General features: G+C 36.2%; 1 protein-coding gene across 1 annotated transcript in view; it reads right to left on the minus strand.

The window, feature by feature from the left end:
- LOC145213573 (E3 ubiquitin-protein ligase RNF31-like) overlaps positions 1 to 17,634 on the minus strand; it is a 75,086-nt gene extending 57,452 nt beyond the window's left edge. Inside the window, exons 1-3 of the mRNA XM_080081916.1 lie at positions 17,299 to 17,634; positions 12,849 to 12,998; positions 6,962 to 7,117 (exon numbers count right to left, since the gene is read on the minus strand). Coding sequence (XP_079938042.1) covers positions 6,962 to 7,117; positions 12,849 to 12,998; positions 17,299 to 17,613 — 621 coding nt within the window. The 5' untranslated portion in view covers positions 17,614 to 17,634. The remainder of the gene's footprint in view (positions 1 to 6,961; positions 7,118 to 12,848; positions 12,999 to 17,298) is intronic.
- Positions 17,635 to 18,144: the final 510 nt, after the last annotated feature.

Here is an 18,144-nt window from a genome sequence, read left to right on the forward strand (position 1 = left end):
GCGAAAATCAATGAAGTGAGTAGCGCAAAATGTCAAAAAAGGGGTGCTGGAAAAAAAAGTTAAGAACCACTGGTCTAGTCCTTTTTATTCCACACTGTTGGATGAATCCACTGATATTTCCAACAAAGCTTTGTTACCTGTAATTGTACGGTACTGTGATGATGGTAATATTCATGAAGACCTATTATTTTCCGATGCCACCTGAACTATGTGACGTCATGCCTGTAGTGGTAAAAACTGTGAGCGACATAAGGATGAATGCGCTGCACTCGAGATGTTTTGCTGCCTTGTGTGACAGGCTTGATTTAGAACACTTACAGCTATTGTACCACAGTGAAGTTAGGTCGCTTTCAAAGGGTCGCATTCTTAATCGTCTTCTTAAACTGAATTGTGAAGAGCACATGTTTCTGCGGGATCAGCATTCACCTCTGGCTGAACATTACAGTTACAACTAGAATGGTGGCTTTCTGATATATTTCCATTTTATATATTCTATACGATATTTACCAATTTACTAAACACATCATTTGATCTACACATATGATTGTTTTTGTAAACAAAAACTAATGGGTCCCCACACGAGTGTTTGTGCGGATTTACGGTAAACAAATGTTGCGGTGACCAAATGAGCGCTACAAACGAGCGTTTAAAATTTTTACGTTTTGGGGGTCTGTGGGTGAACCGCTGGGTCATTCGGGGTCAAATTTCACGGGGACCAAACTCGGACTAATAACTAACATCTGTCCAAATTTGAATAAATTTGAAGCACGCTTTCTTGACCAAACCAGCGTTACAAACCAGCGTTAGACAGAAAAAAGAAAAAAAGAAAAAAGAAAAAAAGAAAAAAAGAAAAAAAAATACGGACAAAAACAATATGGGTCCCCTTCAGGGAAGGGGACCCATAATTACTTTTGTGCAAAACTGGCCTACCTTTCCGATATATTTGACCAGTTGAATCAGCTCAACGTGTCAATGCAAGGTAGACACAGCATAATATTTTTAGTTGCCGATAAAATAGAAGGGTTGAAGAAAACGATAAGTCTTTGGAAAAGAAGAGTGGAAGATAAATGGCTTGACATGTTCCCATTGCTTAGTGACATTTCGAACCTATCCCTTATGTGGACCTCTCCAAACTGATAATTCATCATTTTGCCCAACTATCCAAAAAAATTGATTTCTGCTATCCAGAGGATCTACGTCCTGGAAACCTATGGATTTTGAATTCCTTTTCTGTTAATTCTGAACCAGAGGTTGATGCCCTGCTCGTAGAACTTGAAAATAAACTCATTGAACTTTCCGAAGATAGTGCTTTCAAGTTTTAATATCAACTAGAAGGGTGGCTTAGCACATATTGCCCTTGCACATACACTATGATCTATTTTAAAACATAAATATATTTCCTATGCTTATTTTGTATTGGGTCCCATATTAGCTATCGTCTATTATAACCTTGGTTGTTTCTGCAGGCAAAAACTCATGGGTCCCCACACATGCAAAGTTGAAAATAATGCAATTCAATAGATAACAATGAGTAAGTTTGGTATTGTGAAGACAAACACAGTGATTGGTACTGTGCATATCTAAATATACTATATGAAGTAAAAACTATTTAAATTAAAAAACTCATTTTAGGGGGCTAGTAGGATAACTAATTGAGGTTCAACACACACAAACTTAAAAGTAGGAAACCACAATGTCTCAATCAATAGTACTGCAAAATTTCAATCCAATCTGCCAACGTTTAAAATTTCAACCACTAGAGGTGTTTTGAGCAACAACCGTTAATGTTTCTGACGTCAAAGGGCTGTTAACAACCCCCGAACTGCAATGGCGCAATAACGATAATTGGCATACTTTACAAGCTATCCAAATTTTAGCCAATTCTGACATTGTTTACAAACTCACCCCTTTTAGGGGGCTAGCGGGGTAAATACTAGGGTTATCCGGAAAACAAAGTGGGATGCACATCTACATAACTATATCTACCATCTGTATAAGTTTCAGCCACATCCATCAAGCATTTGATAGAAAAACGAGTCGGACAAACTTCGGGAGAAAATACCCATTTTAGGGGGCTAGCGGGGTAAATACTGGGGTTATCAACAAAAACAAAGTGGGATGCACATCTACATAACTACATCTACCATCTGTGTAAATTTCATCCAAATCCATCAAACATTTGATGGAAAAACGAGTCGGACAAACTTCGGGGAAAAAATACCCATTTTAGGGGGCTAGCGGGGTAAATACTGGGATTATCAACAAAAACAAAGTGGGATGCACATCTACATAACTACATCTACCATCTGTGTAAATTTCATCCAAATCCATCAAGGATTTGATGGAAAAACGAGTCGGACAAACTTTGGGTAGAAGAAAAAAGAAGAAAACAAAAGAAAAAAAAACAAAAACATTTCGAGTAAAATCAATATGTGTCCCCTTCAGGGAAGGGGACCCATAACAAGTAGATCTTCCTACTTTTTGGATTCTGACAATCAAGGAATACCCTTCTTTGTCAGAGCGTGCGATTAAATTTATTTGCCATTCACCACCACATATCCTTGTGATTCAGGGTTTTCAACTGTAACTATAACCAAATCGGGGACACAAAGCAGTCTTATCACTGACACACTAAATGCTGTGTTGCGTATGGGCTTGTCTCCCAATAAACCCCGACTTGATCTCATCATATCAAATCACCAAGCTCAGCTTCACATTAACACAAGTATTGCTTGGATGGTTACTATTTTTCTTTATTTTAGTTGGTGGGTCGCGAGCTGGAAAAGGTTGGGAAGCACTGGTTTAGCACATATTGCCATGGCACATACACTATAACATATTAAACGTTAATTCATTTCTCTAACTCATTTTCTTGAAGGGGACACATATTATTTTTGTCCGTATTTTTTTTTCTTTTTTCTGTCTAACGCTGGTTTGTGAGACACGTTTGATCAAGAAAGAGTGCTTCAAACTATTGAAATTTACACAGTTGTTAGCTATTGATCCAAAATTGATCCTCCTGAAGTTTGACCCCAAATCACCCAGCTGTTCACCCACAGGCCCCCCAAATCGTAAAATTTTTAAAACAACTGAACTGACTATAATACATGAGCTAGGAGTTTCATGCTTAGTTGTTTAGTGCAATGTAAGGTATTCTAAAGAAATTTGTATTTTTTTGATTTACCCATTTTCACCTCATAAATGCCAAAATATTTGTTTGTTTCTAAAACTGGTTGTTATACACGTTTTCATCAAGAAAGAATGCTTTAAAATTATTCAAATTTACACAGATGTTAGCTATTAATCCAAATTTGATCCTCCCAATCCCTTTTGACCCCGAATGTTTTGACCCCCCAGCGGTCCACCCACAGGTCCCTCAAACGTATTTAAAAAAACAGCTGTAATGACTAAAATACATAATCTAGGAGTTTCATGCCTAGTTGGTTGGTAAAATGCAAGGTAGGCTATTCTATAGAATTTTTAAACTCTTTATTGGATTCCCTCATTTTTCACCCCTTGAAATGATTTGTAAAAAAACTAGAAGGGTGGCTTAGCACATATTGCCATTGCACATACACTGTGACCTATTTCTTAACATATATTTACATCCGACACTTATTTTATATTGGGTCCCATATCATCCACTGTCTTTTATAACCATAGTTTTTTTCCGCAAGCAGAAACTCATGGGTCCCCACACATGCAAAGTTGTAAATAATGCATTTCAAGAGATAAGAATGAGAAAGTTTGGCATTGTATCGTCAAACACAGTGATCGGTGCTGTGCATAAATAAATATGCTATATGGAGTAAAGACTATTTAAATTCATTCCATTCATACATTTTTGAAGTTTATTTTATTTTATGCCTATCTGAGAAAAAAGTGTTAAATAGTGAGAAAATAGGCTAAAACACAACAATCAGCTCCTGTTAATGGTGAATTGTACATGACTGTAGGAGTCTAGTGGAGTAAATGATAGGTACTACAGAGTTTAACAGAACAATCAACACCTACAAATGGTACACTCTACAAACTGTCCAAATTTCATTCAATTCAGACATTGTTTAAAAAATTGAACCATTTTGGGGGGGCTAGTGGGGTAAATGTTGGGACAACAGGGTTGAACACAACATTCTACACCTATAAATGGCACACTCTACAAGCTGTGTAAATTTCAGTCAATTCTGACATTGTTTACAAAATGGACCCATTTTGGGGGGCTAGTGGGGTAAATGTTGGGGCAACAGAGTTGAACATAACAAACAACAACTATAAATAGCACACTTTATAAGCTGTCCAAATTTCATCAAATTCGGACAATGTTTACAAAATTTACCCTTTTTAGGGGGCTAGAGGGGTAAATATTGGGGTCACAGGGTTAAATAAAACAATTGACACCTATAAATGACAAATTCTGCAAGTATTTCAAATTTCACTAAATTCTGACACCGTTTAAAAAACTCACCCATTTTAGGGGGTCAGTGGGGTAACTGATGGGGTTTAACACCCAAAAGTATAAAATATGAAACCACAATGACCTAATTAACAGTCATGTAAAATTTTATCCAAATCGAACAATGTTTAAAATTCTAACCACTAGAGGTGTTATTAACAACATTCGGCAACGCTTCTGACGTCATAAGGCTGTTAATACCCCTCTGACTGGCATGTGCAAAAACGTCCAACAAGTAATGCACAAACACAAGTATGATATGTACTGGTGCCTTTATTATACTATTACACTACAGAAATCTTTCGTTTGTGGTGTGCAGCAACATACAAAAACGTTTTACACTTTGGGGTCTAGCGGGGTAAATACTGGGGTTATCAAGTCAAGCAAAGCAAATGGCACATCTGCATAAATATATCTACCATCTGTGAAAGTTTCATCCAAATTCACCAAAGATTTCATGCCAAAAGTGCATGGACAAAATTCACCGGAGAAAAAAGAAACTGAATGAAATCAATATGCGTCCCCTTCAGGGAAGGGGACCCATAATAAAGATGCTATGTTATGACGGAAAACGGTTCTTAACTGTGTTTTTAATACCTACAAACTGACCTTTAGTAACCCGTGGTCATGCTGCGGCCAAGCTGACAACGAGAATTTAAAAACCATTCACCTTTCAAAAAATCAAGTTTATTTTTTCATCTTTATGTTGATCAACAATGTTTTGCCTGGCATAAACGAAACCGAAGCACGTTTATTGAGTTTAAATCACATCTTAGGTGAAACCTTAGCCAACTGCGCGACATAGCTTAATAAAACGACATAGCATTGCTGCGCAAAATCACTGAAATGACTGTCTCGTAAGACGTCTGCCAGGACATGTGGAGATTACATTTTTCTACATGTGTGTGCACGCGCATGTACCCCGGCCATGGCAGATAAATTAGCCAGTGATATACAAACACTGTATTTAAGTACTCAGTACTCGTACTCAGTATCGAAGGTGTTTACATGTGGTACTCGTACTCGGTATCGTTACTCGCTTCAAAACCTGGTATCGACCCATCACTAACTGACAGTGTACACATATTATGGACTGTAAAGGTAACCATATAGTTTAGTGATTCTCAAACTTTTTTTTGTTGCGATGCCTGGAAAAGTTTTCTAATCTTGCGACGCACCAGCAAATAAAGGGTTAATGAGGAAACTTATTATTAAAGTTGTGTTTATTGATACAACCACAAAAATCCACGAAACGGAACTATTCTACAACGCCCTTGGAAAATTGAAACGACGCACCAGGGCGCTTAGGGCTTGTATTTCTATATTATGGCCTAAACTAAAACCAATTAATTTGAGGTTTAAGGGGTGAAAATGGGTGATTCCAATAAAAAGTTTAAAAATGCTTTACAATAGATTATGTATAGATTATGTACATTAGTCAGTACAGCCGTTTTTTGAAAAACGTAACTTCAAAATGATCAAATTTGGATCAATAGCTAACAACTGTGTAATTTTGAATAAATTTCAAGCACTCTTTCTTGAGCAAATGTGTTTAACAAACCAGTGTTAGACAGAAAAAAGAAAAAAAGAAAGAAGAAAAAAAATACGGACAAAAACAAAATATTTTTCCCTTCCAGGAAATAGGACCCATAATTAGTTGCTATTACATGTGTGTATTCCTAATGTTTCTTGAAACACATATGGTTTGGTTTGAGCACAAACCAGTTTCAGAGGGACTATTTTATAGTCCAGGCTATAGAAGAGAGAGAAAAGGCATTTCTCTTGCCGAAGATGAATACCATATTAACCATTACAAGAGCTATAAGAATGTAAACTATAAAGGTGGCTTTTCTATATTGTTCCTTTTTATATATTCCATATCCTATTTACTGATTTACTATACACACCATTTGAATCACACACATGACTGTTTTTGCATGCAAAAACACATAGGTCCCCGCACACATGTTTATAGGATTTGATTAAGCTATTGATTAAGTTATTTAAAAAAATTTAATGACATATTACTGGAAATTATTAAACTAAAGTTTGTTCATATTCTTAAAAAATCATTTTACTGTCATAAATTTACAAAAGTTTTCAGAAAGAACAGTAGAGAATACTTCCCACTCTCTGCGTTTGGAAAACACTGTAACAAATGTTTTAAATTTCAGCCCAATATGACTTGAAATAGAGCTATTTTTAAAGGACTGGAAAAGCTTTAAGGGGTAACAAATGGGTAAATCCAATTAAAAGTAACAAATTTTTTTACAATGCCTTATATTGCACCAACCCAAAAAAAACATGAAACTCCTAGTTTAAGTTGTTTAATCAGAACAACCGTTGTAATAAAATTCTGTTTTGGGATCCTGTGGATGAACCACTGGGTCATTTTGGGTCAAACTTTAGGAGGATCAGTTAATAAAATGTGGGATAATTTTAAATTCACTCCATGTGACTACAACACAATGGTATTGGAGAATTAGTAAAGAAAAACATACAACCAACCTTGGACAACATAGAAAGTTCCAACTTTAGAAGAACAATATCAGATGTGACAGTTAGAACCTCCTGCATATTTGGGCTAGAGATCATATCAGGAAAAGTGAATCCATCTTCAATTTTCTTAGTGTAACCAAGAAGTTGCAAAATGTCTCGTGCTCCCTGAAAATAAATGTAAGATTGATGCCGTCTGTTAACATAAAAAATGAAGTTTTATATGATATGTTTAAATAAAAGACAGTACAAGGATGGCTTAGCACAGTGGTTCCCAACCAGGGGGGAATTTTGTAATTTGTAGGGGGGAATTTGTGTCACCATATTAATCTCTTACTGGTTTTCTGTGCATTTTTTTAGAAAAGTTCATGGTATATAGTACAAAGAGGTTATTAGAGGCTATAGAGCTTATTATCGAGAGTTTAATTTCTGTTCTAAGATTTACATTAAAATGTTAATGTAAACGATATTTAGCAAACTAAATTCGTAAGGGGGAATTAGATTTAAATATCGACTAAAGGGGTGCACAGGACAAAAAAGGTTGGGAACCACTGACTTAGCATATGTGACCATTACACATACACTAGGACAGTGGTTTTAGCCTTTCATAAATCATGGACCCTTTTAAGTAAAAAAATAGGACCTATGGCCCTCTGCATGTTAAAAAATCCTAAAGGACTTAGGCCCCCCTGCATATTAAAATGCAGATAAAAACACTCACAAAACTTGAAGTCCAGAATCTATCAGGATTAATATTATTTCTAAAAAAAAGAATAGATTTTGAGACATTGAATAACTTGTACCTCAACATGGACAGTGCCATGTTAAACAATAAGTAAGGGCCATGAAATTGCCTCAATGTCGTATCACAATAATAGATAACAGCAAATTTGCTTCAGTTTCAGAATCGTTGACTTGAAGTATAGTGGCCTCAATGTAGACGCAAAGATTGCATGGGAAAAAGTCAATTAAATCAAGAATCTGAATGCACAGCCACTGTTAACAAATTCATCGGATATTTGCAACATACCCATAGGCGTCGGGTGGCAGCCGTTATAAAATAGCTATGCTGCCACCCCAGAAATTGCCTGGCCTTATTTATGTTCGTGCATTATAGATATGCGTTTCTTTTATTGACATGCGCTCTTTCTAACGGCCGGTATACTTTGAGCATGTGCAAAGCAACATGCACAAAATCCTTATTGTTTTCAAACAACGCTTGGGGAAAACCCATTTTGCGCTACTCGCTTTAGCGATTTTCGTCAAGTTTACTCCGCCAGAGCAATACTGGACAGGAATTATGATGTGACGGTGGTTTGAATGTATTCTGGAGGTTAATTGGCAGTTCGAGAATATATTCTATTTCCATGCCCGAGAAACAGAATTGTAGCGGCCACCCATGTGCAAAAAGTTCGTTTGTGACGCACTTTAACAGGTGTCACCTCCAAGTTAAGCAAGTTTGTGAGTACAGATTAATGCTCGTGTTTATGCCCTGCCAATATCTGCGAAAGCCATCTACGAACCTTAACACGTACAACGTTGTGTTTTAATCACATAACAAACCATTTTTCTTCGCCAAATTTTGCCACCCTACAAACGATTTTTTTTGCTGAAAAATCAACGCCTATGAACATATCCTCAATTCTGTGCATCACAAAACACAACAGGCAACAACAATAAATGGAAAATGCTACAAGATGTCCAAATTTCATCCAAATTGGACATTGTTACAAAAAATCTCCCATTTTAGAAAGCCAGTGGGGTAAATCAGAGGGCTACAGGTATATAGTAAAATATGGAAACGAGTCAGATTCGAATCTTAATTTGCTGTTAAAATCAGGTAATTGGAACCGATAGAAAAACTTGCGCACAGCTAACAATACTGTAAGGACAACTTGGCAGTGGAGTCTTGCTTAACGCTAAGCATGTGACTCTCATTTATTACACACTGTAAGTATGTTTATGCGATGCGATTTGCAAGGTGTTGTCGCCATTTAAACAGCTTTTGTCTTCGTAGAGTAAACAATGAAAAAGCAGAGGTTGTTTAAAAATTTATTCTCTTGCTTAGATATTGTCGTCCAAGGTCAGTTTTTAAACACAAATTTTCCTTGAAAGCCTTAACAGTTGTACTACAGACACTATAAATTAAAAAGCTGTTTGTTACAAAAGTAACAAATCGTTTTTCACGTAACTTTGTTTCGCTAGAGTACCATTGATCTGTAGTAACCACTCATGGTGCAAATGCCGAACGCAATAATCACCTTTTGGCATCAGTTTCAATAGCATGCAGTCCTTAGTGTTCCACAATACCATTATGCCTAATTTATATATGGCTTAAGTATTGATTTTAAAATTAACTGCCAAAAAAAGCTATGTTATGACAAAAAATCGTATTTAACCTTGTTTATAATTAGGGATGTTCAAAGTAGAATAACGAATCCTTTGTAGAATAAAAAATCTAACTGGATTCGAATCCATTTTTGCCGTTTATATCGGGTAATTGGAACCGATATAAATGTGTGCTCTTGTCGTTGGCAAAAATGTAAACACATGTGTTACGCTTTTACGTCGACGCCCGGTCATTGTACCAGTTTCAAAGACGGCAAGTGCATCGTCGCCGTCAAGCCAGTGAGCGCTATACAACGTTATAACGCCAAGTCACGAGTCGCTATAACAACGCCATAACGACGGTTGTGCGTTGGAGGCATAATTAACGATTAGCGCACTTTTTACGCATCTGATCACGTGATTATGCTTATGCCATTAAATGACATACCGGCAACTATTTGCAACGTCTTACCAGCATCTAATTGTTTCCAACTTTTTTTCTGACACGACAAAAATTTAACGGCCATGGCGTTAGGCAGCGATTGGAAGCATGGGATTGTCTGTTAATATCGCAAAAACAGTGACGGAATCCCATAACATATGACGTTTGCAGCATTTTTTAACCCCATACAAACATAAGAATGCAGTTAGTACACGCTGCAAAGTTCACATTTTGCGTTGCAAAATCGGTAGTTTAATTGGAATTTAAAATCACCCAACGTCCCAGCTTTACATCACCCAACGTTTTAACTTTGCTAGGGTGCCTGTTTTTGCAGTTGTTTTAGGTTAACAAACATTATATATTAGTGCACTAGGGAGTCTATGTCAGTCCTCTACCATCAACAAATTACCACAGCATGCTTACAGCATAGTTACTTCTACTGAAGGCAATAAAAATCACTGAATAAAATTGTTATAATTATTTTTTAACCTTATGCTAATTTGTCAGGGTTAGTGGATTTTGGGTCATTTATTTTCAATGCAGTTGTGCAAAGTTTTTTCCTAGTGTTTTTCTTTGTTTTGGTTGGTTCTTTTTTACATTATAAATGAAAACTAGAAAAGTGGCTTTCTGATATACTTCCATTTTATATATTCTATACGATATTTACCAATTTACTACACTATACACAATTTTATCTACATACATGATTGTTTTTGCAAGCAAAAACGCATGGGTCCCCACACGTGTGTTTATGCGGATTTACGGTAAACCTATGTGGCGGTTATTTTTATATTCTTAAGGACAAATTTTTCACAAAGCATAAACTTAACTTTAAAAGTTCTTTTTCATATTCTTTTAGCATCATTATTGTCATATAATTACAAAAAATCGGTGAAAAAAGAACGGGGAAAATACATTCAATCTAATCTCTTGCTTTGACCTTGATATTGTGGTTCAAGTTCAGTTTTTAAACACAAATTTTTCCTAGAAAGCCTTAACTGTTGTATTAGACACTATATAAAAAAAGTCGTTTGCTACAAAGGTATACATAACAACTTGTTTTTCACTTAACTTTGTTACGCAAAAACGACCGTTTAATGACCTTTTGACACTGTTTTTAATAGCATGCAGTCCTTAGTGTTCAACAATACCGTTCGGCCTAATTTATACATGACTTAAGTACTGATTCTTGAATTGATTTGTCAAAAATAAAGAAGATACGTTATGACGAAAAAATTGTAACGGTGTTGTAATGCCTACAAGTTGACCTTTAGTGACCCGTGGTTATGAGATGGCCAAGCTGACAACGAGAATTTAAAGAATATTTATCGCGGCGTTCGAAAAAGTTAAGTTTATTAAATTTCATATTTATGTTGATCAACGATGTTTTGCCTGACATAAACGAAACCGAAGTACGTTTATCGAGTTCGAATTACGTCTTAGGTGTAAAACCTGCGCCAGAACTGAAAATGCGCGTGATTACTCAATAAAACGACACAGCATTGCTGCACAAAAAAACAGCCGATTTCTAATCACCCAAACGACTGTCTCGTAAAACGTCTGTCCAGACGTCAAGCTGAGCACTCCCGCTCTGCCGCCTTAATCGTAAACCAGAGCCCTCCTTCTATCGTAAACCAGTGAGTTACTGTCTTGGGACTTCTGCCTACAGTGTCTTTCTTGACCAAACGAGCGTTAGACACATTTATGTTTCGGGGGCCTGTAGGTGAACCCCTGGGTAATTCTGGGTCAAACTTCGGGAGGATCAAGTTTGGATTAATAACTAATATATGTCCAAATTTGAATAAATTTGAAGCACTCTTTCTTTACCAAACGAGCGTTACAAAACCAGCGTTAAAAATTGTACGTTTCGGGGGCCTGTGGGTGAACCGCTGAGTAATTCGGGGTCAAACTTCTGGAGGATCAAGTTCAGATTAATAACTAACATGTGACCAAATTTGAAAAAAATTGAAGCACTGTTTCTTTACCAAACGAGTGTTACAAACCAGCATTAGACAGAAAAAAGAAAAAAAAATACGGACAAAAACAATATGTTTTCCCTTCAGAGAAGGGGACCCATAATTAACAGCATTCACAATTAAAACAACATATGAATTGGTGGTACAGAACAACATTTAAATCTGAAAATACTGGGAGTTGTTCGAAACAATTATGCAAATGGTGTCCCTAGTGTACATTTAAGTTAGAACTGCACTGTGTACAACTAAGAAATCCATTCATCTCTGTAAGTTGGGAACAGTTTGTTGATCCCAAGGTATGACATGCATAATGTGATAAATTGAGTTGATCATTGGTGCTTGCACTAGAGACAATGTGGCATAATACACATTTATTATGCCATCCAAACTTGTTTGGTGTGCAGTGCTTATCATATGCATTGTAAAAAATTGACATTAATCAATTGAAAGGAAAGAGAGAAAATATTTTGCACAAAAACTATTTCAGACTTAATAAAAATTATAAGTGTATAATTTACCATTCATAAAGTATATATTGGACAGAAGCCATGTTACATTCAATAAAAGTTATAATTTACTGCTATTCATAACCTAATGAGCATTACCTTCAGTTCAAACATCCCAAATGCATCAGTCTTTATCTTGTTCAGACCCGCAATACGTATTTTTAAATCAAAACTACAAAAAACTTTGAACCATCGACAATAGTGAAGTTAAAGTCACCACTTAGCAACCTAGACGTGACGTTACGACAACCCGCAGATTTCTGCTGTTGTGATTGGCTGAAAAAACCCTGTTGTTTAAATTCGGAAACATTTTGGAAATATGCTTCAGGGAAAGGGAGCCATAATGGAATCGTAGGGCAATTATTTTGCATTAACAGTGCAAAAATTTTACATTTTAAAGGGCTTGTGATAAACTGAAGACATATGTACCAAGCATAACTTTAGGGATCTATCCAGGATATGTATAAATTCAAAAATTAGGTCCAACTTAGAAAACAACAATATATGCTTTTTGCAGTAAAGTGCTTTTTGGTTACTGGGTGTTGTTTGCCAACAATTTTAAGGTAATACCTAAACAATTAAATTCAATACAAAGCCAATTTGCAAGCGTGAGGTGCGGATATAATACACAATCTTTGGAAACTTACCATAATGATATCGACTTTGTTTTTAAAAACTGAGTTTGATAATCTAACAGTTCTCCATTGTGAGGGTCTGACAGGTTTCATTAGGTTTTTGCCATATTTTTCCAATACCTCAAGTGCTCCAATCAATTTCTGAAGATTCAATCCACCACGCTATAATTAAAGAAACAAAGACAAAAATATGTAAAGCAAAAGCTAGAATGGCAGCTTTAGCATTGGTTGCCAATTTATATATATACAGAAATATATATTTGCCTATAATTTGTCAAAAATGTATTTAGCTTGATTTAAAACCTGTGTAAAGAACTAGAAAGGTTGCTTCCCTATATTTTTTTTCTTTTTGTACATTCTGTACCTTATTTATCGATTTACTATACACACCATTTGGACTTTCGGAAACCTTGAACACCTTCGGTTTAGTATGATTTTCCGCGCTACTCAAGAAAAGTGAAGGGAAAGAATAGATTTTCATCCCTTCAATCTGAGTGGTTAAGTGAATTTAATTGGTTGGTGTACAGTACGGCAAAAGAGGGAAGTTTTTGTAAATATTGTGTGCTATTTGCACCAAAAACCGTTGGTGGGTCAGCTCTCGGTCTGCATGTGGAAGTCCCATTTTTTGGAGCACAACACTATGCTACTGGAAGGTGTTATTTGCAAGAACATGCTAGTAAAGCCTATCACTTAACTTCTGCAATTAAGTCTGACAGCTTTATGAGAACAAGCGGTCAGTGACTTGCAAAGGCGAATAAAGATTATTTGGAAGAATTTGTCTCGGTGGTACACTTTCTAGGGAAGCAAAACATTGCTTTTCGCGGTCATCATGACAGTGAACCACTTTATGCGGACACATCTCAAACACAAAATGAGGGCAATTTGAAAGCAGTTCTGAATTTATTGATAGCCAGTGGAGATTCAAAGATAGCAACATATGTAAACCAGGCTCCCTGAAACGGGTCAAAAAGGCTAGAATTTTTTCGGTACTAGCAGTTGAAACAAGCAATGTCTGCAATACCGAACAGTTGTCTACCGTAGTGCGCTACATTCAAAGTCTTCCAGATGGTACTGAAGTGCTAAAAGAAAGCTTTTTAGGGTTCAGGGAGGCAGAAGATGAGACATGGAAAGGTTTGAGTGAACAAATAATTCAGTTGCTCACACAATGTGGATTGGAATTGGATAACTTAAGGGGGCAAGGATATGATGGTGCAGCATCAATGGCCGGTAAATTCAATGGAGTTCAAGCTTAAATACCAAGGCAGTATCCGTTGGCTCTATGTGCATTGTGCATGTCATTGTATAAACCTGACCTTGCCATCTTCAAGTAGTGTTTCAGCAATAAGACGATCAATAAAAACAATTTAGGGATGCATTACTTTTTTACATTGTAGTCTTAAACGTACAACTGCACTATGCAACGTCATTCAAGTAATTTTTCCCAATTACAACAAGACCACTCTAGTTGCTCTTTGCACAGTCAGATGGGTTAAAAGACATACTGCTGTGGTTCGTTTTGTAGAGCTTTTTCCTGCTCTTTTACAGTGTTTGCACTTGTTGTAAGACGACCGTGACACTAACACCGTTGATAAAGCCGCACTATTAAGCTACAGGGTAAAATCTTTTGACTTCATTATATCTGCAGTGATTATTAAGTTTGTATCTGGAGCTATGCTAATGCTTTCACAAAAATTACAAAAGACAACCAACGATCTTCTCTCTGTTTGTGAAATGGTGCAAGATACCAAACAAATGTTTGAACATGTTCTGACAGATGCAAGAAAAACATTCATTAACATTTACAAACAAGCTTAGAAACCTCCGTTCAAATCCTACTGACGAAGAAGTCGAAAGTTTTATTATGATAATGTATTCCAGCCTTTTGTAGGATCTGTCATTTTTGAATTATCCAGGAGATTCATTTTACATTTTCAAAAAGTGGCCAAAATATTATATCTTATTCCTAAAAATTATAAAAAAAAAAATTTGAATTTTGTCAAAATGTTTAGAATAGGTCAAAAATTGTCAAAATTGTTTATAAAGTCAAAATTTTTTACAAAGTTAAAATTGTTTACAAACTACATTGTCGTGGTGTTGTAGAGGTTGCACTGTCGGTGAACTTTTCATTTTACACCTTGTAGCCTACTGTTGTAATTGGCCCATTGCCTACTTATTCTGAATCATAAACCATCAAATAAGTGAAATAATTAGGTTGATATGGTGTGATGCTCAACACACCTCAAAACGTGCAAAATTATGGTAGGTCCCAAGTCATTTTACGGCAGTTGCAGGTTAGGTGCAGCTCTTGCTTCGGTTTTGCTTTAGATACTTCATGTATCTTTCGTTTAGACAAATGTATTGAACAATTTTCTTGTGTCTCAGCTGCAGTTTTTTGGCAGTGATTTTTAATTAGCTCATTTCCCTTTTCAGAATAGGTTTGTGTTCAGATTTTTGCCCTTCTGTTACTTTTGCACATTCTTTTGCTCTAGTTAGATTAGCCTACAGTCACATTTTAACTTTTTGTACAATAATGCGTAATTTAACTACTTGAATTCTTCATAGGTCAAAATTTTGTAAAAAAAAGTTTTTTAAAGTCAAAATTTGTCAAAATTTTCAATTTGTAGGTCAAAATTTTTCATTTTTAGGTCAAAAAATAATCGCCCTACTTATTCCTGTTGATATTAATATTAAAAATGTGAACGTGTTTTTCAGCGCTGTACGAGAGCCATTATATGCAATAACGCCGATAGAAAAGGGACCTGGCATGCCGACAAACCTGCCCCTCTAGTTGCGCCCATGCTTTGAAGCACTCACTCTTGACCAAATGCGTAACAGACCACCTTAGACAGAAAAAATATATATAACTACAGACAAAAACAATATCTGTCTCCTTTAGGAAAGTGGACCCATAATAAAGGGACAAAATAAAACAATTGTTTTTGGATAAAAATGTTGATGACTTCAAGAGAGTCACACAGTCTGATGTTTCTCAAAAAACATCTGAAGCATAGATCAAGTGACAGTTTTGCACCTGGATGTGCATTGTGTGGGGCACAGTGTAAAGTGATTGTGGATAGCTAAGCTTTCTTGAAATTCAGATTGTAATTTGCATTATGCTTATGTGTCACCTTCAACAAGATGTCTCAATTGGTAGCTGAAAATCTTCTCAATTCTTTTTCTTTTCTATGCTTTAAAGCAAACTTCTTCTCATTTAGTTTCCTGAAACTGCGTTGTACACAACAAACTATAACATCCATAGGCGCTGAGTAGGTGGTGGCGGAGTGGCACAACCACCTTGGGTTTCTAACGCATGATGGTGGCCACCTCGATATCTTGGTTTGTTTGTTGCGGTATGGTATGAAATATCATTTGGATATATTTAATCAATATATAAGCAATAGGTCATATCAAAAATCAAAGTGTTTCTAGATATGCAAACCTAGAAAAGTGGCATTCATCATTAGACCAAACACGGTTGTTTTGGCAAACAAAAACAAATCCCCACACTAGTGTTAAAAAAAATAGTAATTTTTTTTTTAACTAACACTTTTGTTTACACAAATTAGTAGAAATCATTAGGCCAAATTTAAACCTGTATATTAAATATTACATTATTATAAAAGTACACTGTAAGCAACATAAAAATACTCCCAAACCTCCACTATTTATTAAATTTAACAAATCATTCTTAATTGTGTTTTTGCCGTCTCTGTAGGTTTAATTGTTTTTGCCGGGTAAAGCAAATTGTAGCAGCACAATGGAGCGAAAATATATTCACTAGGTCGAAAATACCTGTGCAACATTTAGACATTCCACAGCCTAACAAATTTAGGGGAACATTTGATAAAAGACATGGTAAATATGCTACACTGTTACTATAAGTGTTAAGTGGCAGGGACTCACATTAGTAGGGGGAGACTACCTGAGTAGGGAGTGGGGTTCAACGGGAAAACCATTGAAAGTACACTGTTGATAGTTTCAGATGCCGAAAGATAGGTTGCAGCACAAACACAGTGACAAATTGTAGTGGTACTATTTAAAAAACTAGTAAAAACAATTGAAAAAGAAATGAAAAGTTGACCAACAGTAAGTGCTTGTTGTGTTTCATGAACAGCTAGGGCAACCGTAGCCAAAATTTTCAATGTACAAGTACGACATTGGATACCTATCTTATATGTCTAAATTTAAATTTGATTAAGCCGCATTTTAATGACTAAAACATGAGAAAACATCAGCATTGGGCAGAAAAGGTGGATGATACAATATCTGTCTCCTTTAGGAAAGAAAATCCTCAAAAAGAGTGCAACCACTGGCACTAGGGAGGTTAACGACAATGAATATAAAAAAGTCAATTTTGGGGGATTTGTTTTTTCATTTCTTGAGAATCGAGTCCAGAATTTTTGGGGAAAACTGTAGATTTCACAATAAGGAAGAACCATGTCAAATATAAATAAGTTCTCACCTTTGAATTATTCTCTAGAATTGTGGGTACATTAATCCTGTGATACCGGGACCACTGCGTAGATGCCAATACGATGCGAGCAACCAAATTTCTCAATTCATCTTTGGGTACAACAAGACCTTTAACAGCTAGCTCAAGCTTTTCTCGAGGTAAACATTCTTCTTGCATCTTGGCTTTTGTTAAAAACATTAAACGAATAAACTTTACAATGGTACTTAAAATAGGAGACAAGTTATTTACACCAAGCGCGTGCAAACTGCGAGCAACGCTAAATTTTGTTTCTTTGTTTAAGGAAGGGGAAAGCCCCTCAAACATAGCTCTGCAACAAGCATATTATTACGTCTGTAACGACCGCTAGGTGCGCAGCCTGGCCCTGCGCCGTTCGTCACACTAGGGCAGGAACTTGACCGAATGGTCTGGCGCGTTTGACCCATATACAGACATAAAAAACCCTGATCGGGATTCGTCCCCGGGAGAGTCCTGGGTTCGAACCCCGTGAAAAAAAAAAAAAAAAAAAAAGATAACCCACTGATCTCTATAAACCCTGGATTGCGCTACTGGCCGTCACGGTTGAAGCAAATTGAAGCGTAATGGCGGCTGAAAAGGAAGCCCCAAAAATGCATTGCGGGCAATGGGGAGAGAGTGGAAAAATGACGATAATTTTTGTTTTAGGCATTTGTACAGCGATTTTTGCAGATATGATTTGTAGATTAATAGGACGCATGTATTCCAGTGTGTAATAACCTATAAATATGCGTAGATTGACTGTGATGTGTATTAGTGTATGTGTGCTGGATATACGTTATTAAGTTAGTGTTGAAATAAATCATTACTAAGTGGAAATAA

The sequence above is a fragment of the Phallusia mammillata genome, chromosome 2, assembly GCF_965637545.1.
Source record: "Phallusia mammillata chromosome 2, kaPhaMamm4.hap1.1, whole genome shotgun sequence".
Lineage (NCBI taxonomy): Eukaryota > Metazoa > Chordata > Ascidiacea > Phlebobranchia > Ascidiidae > Phallusia > Phallusia mammillata.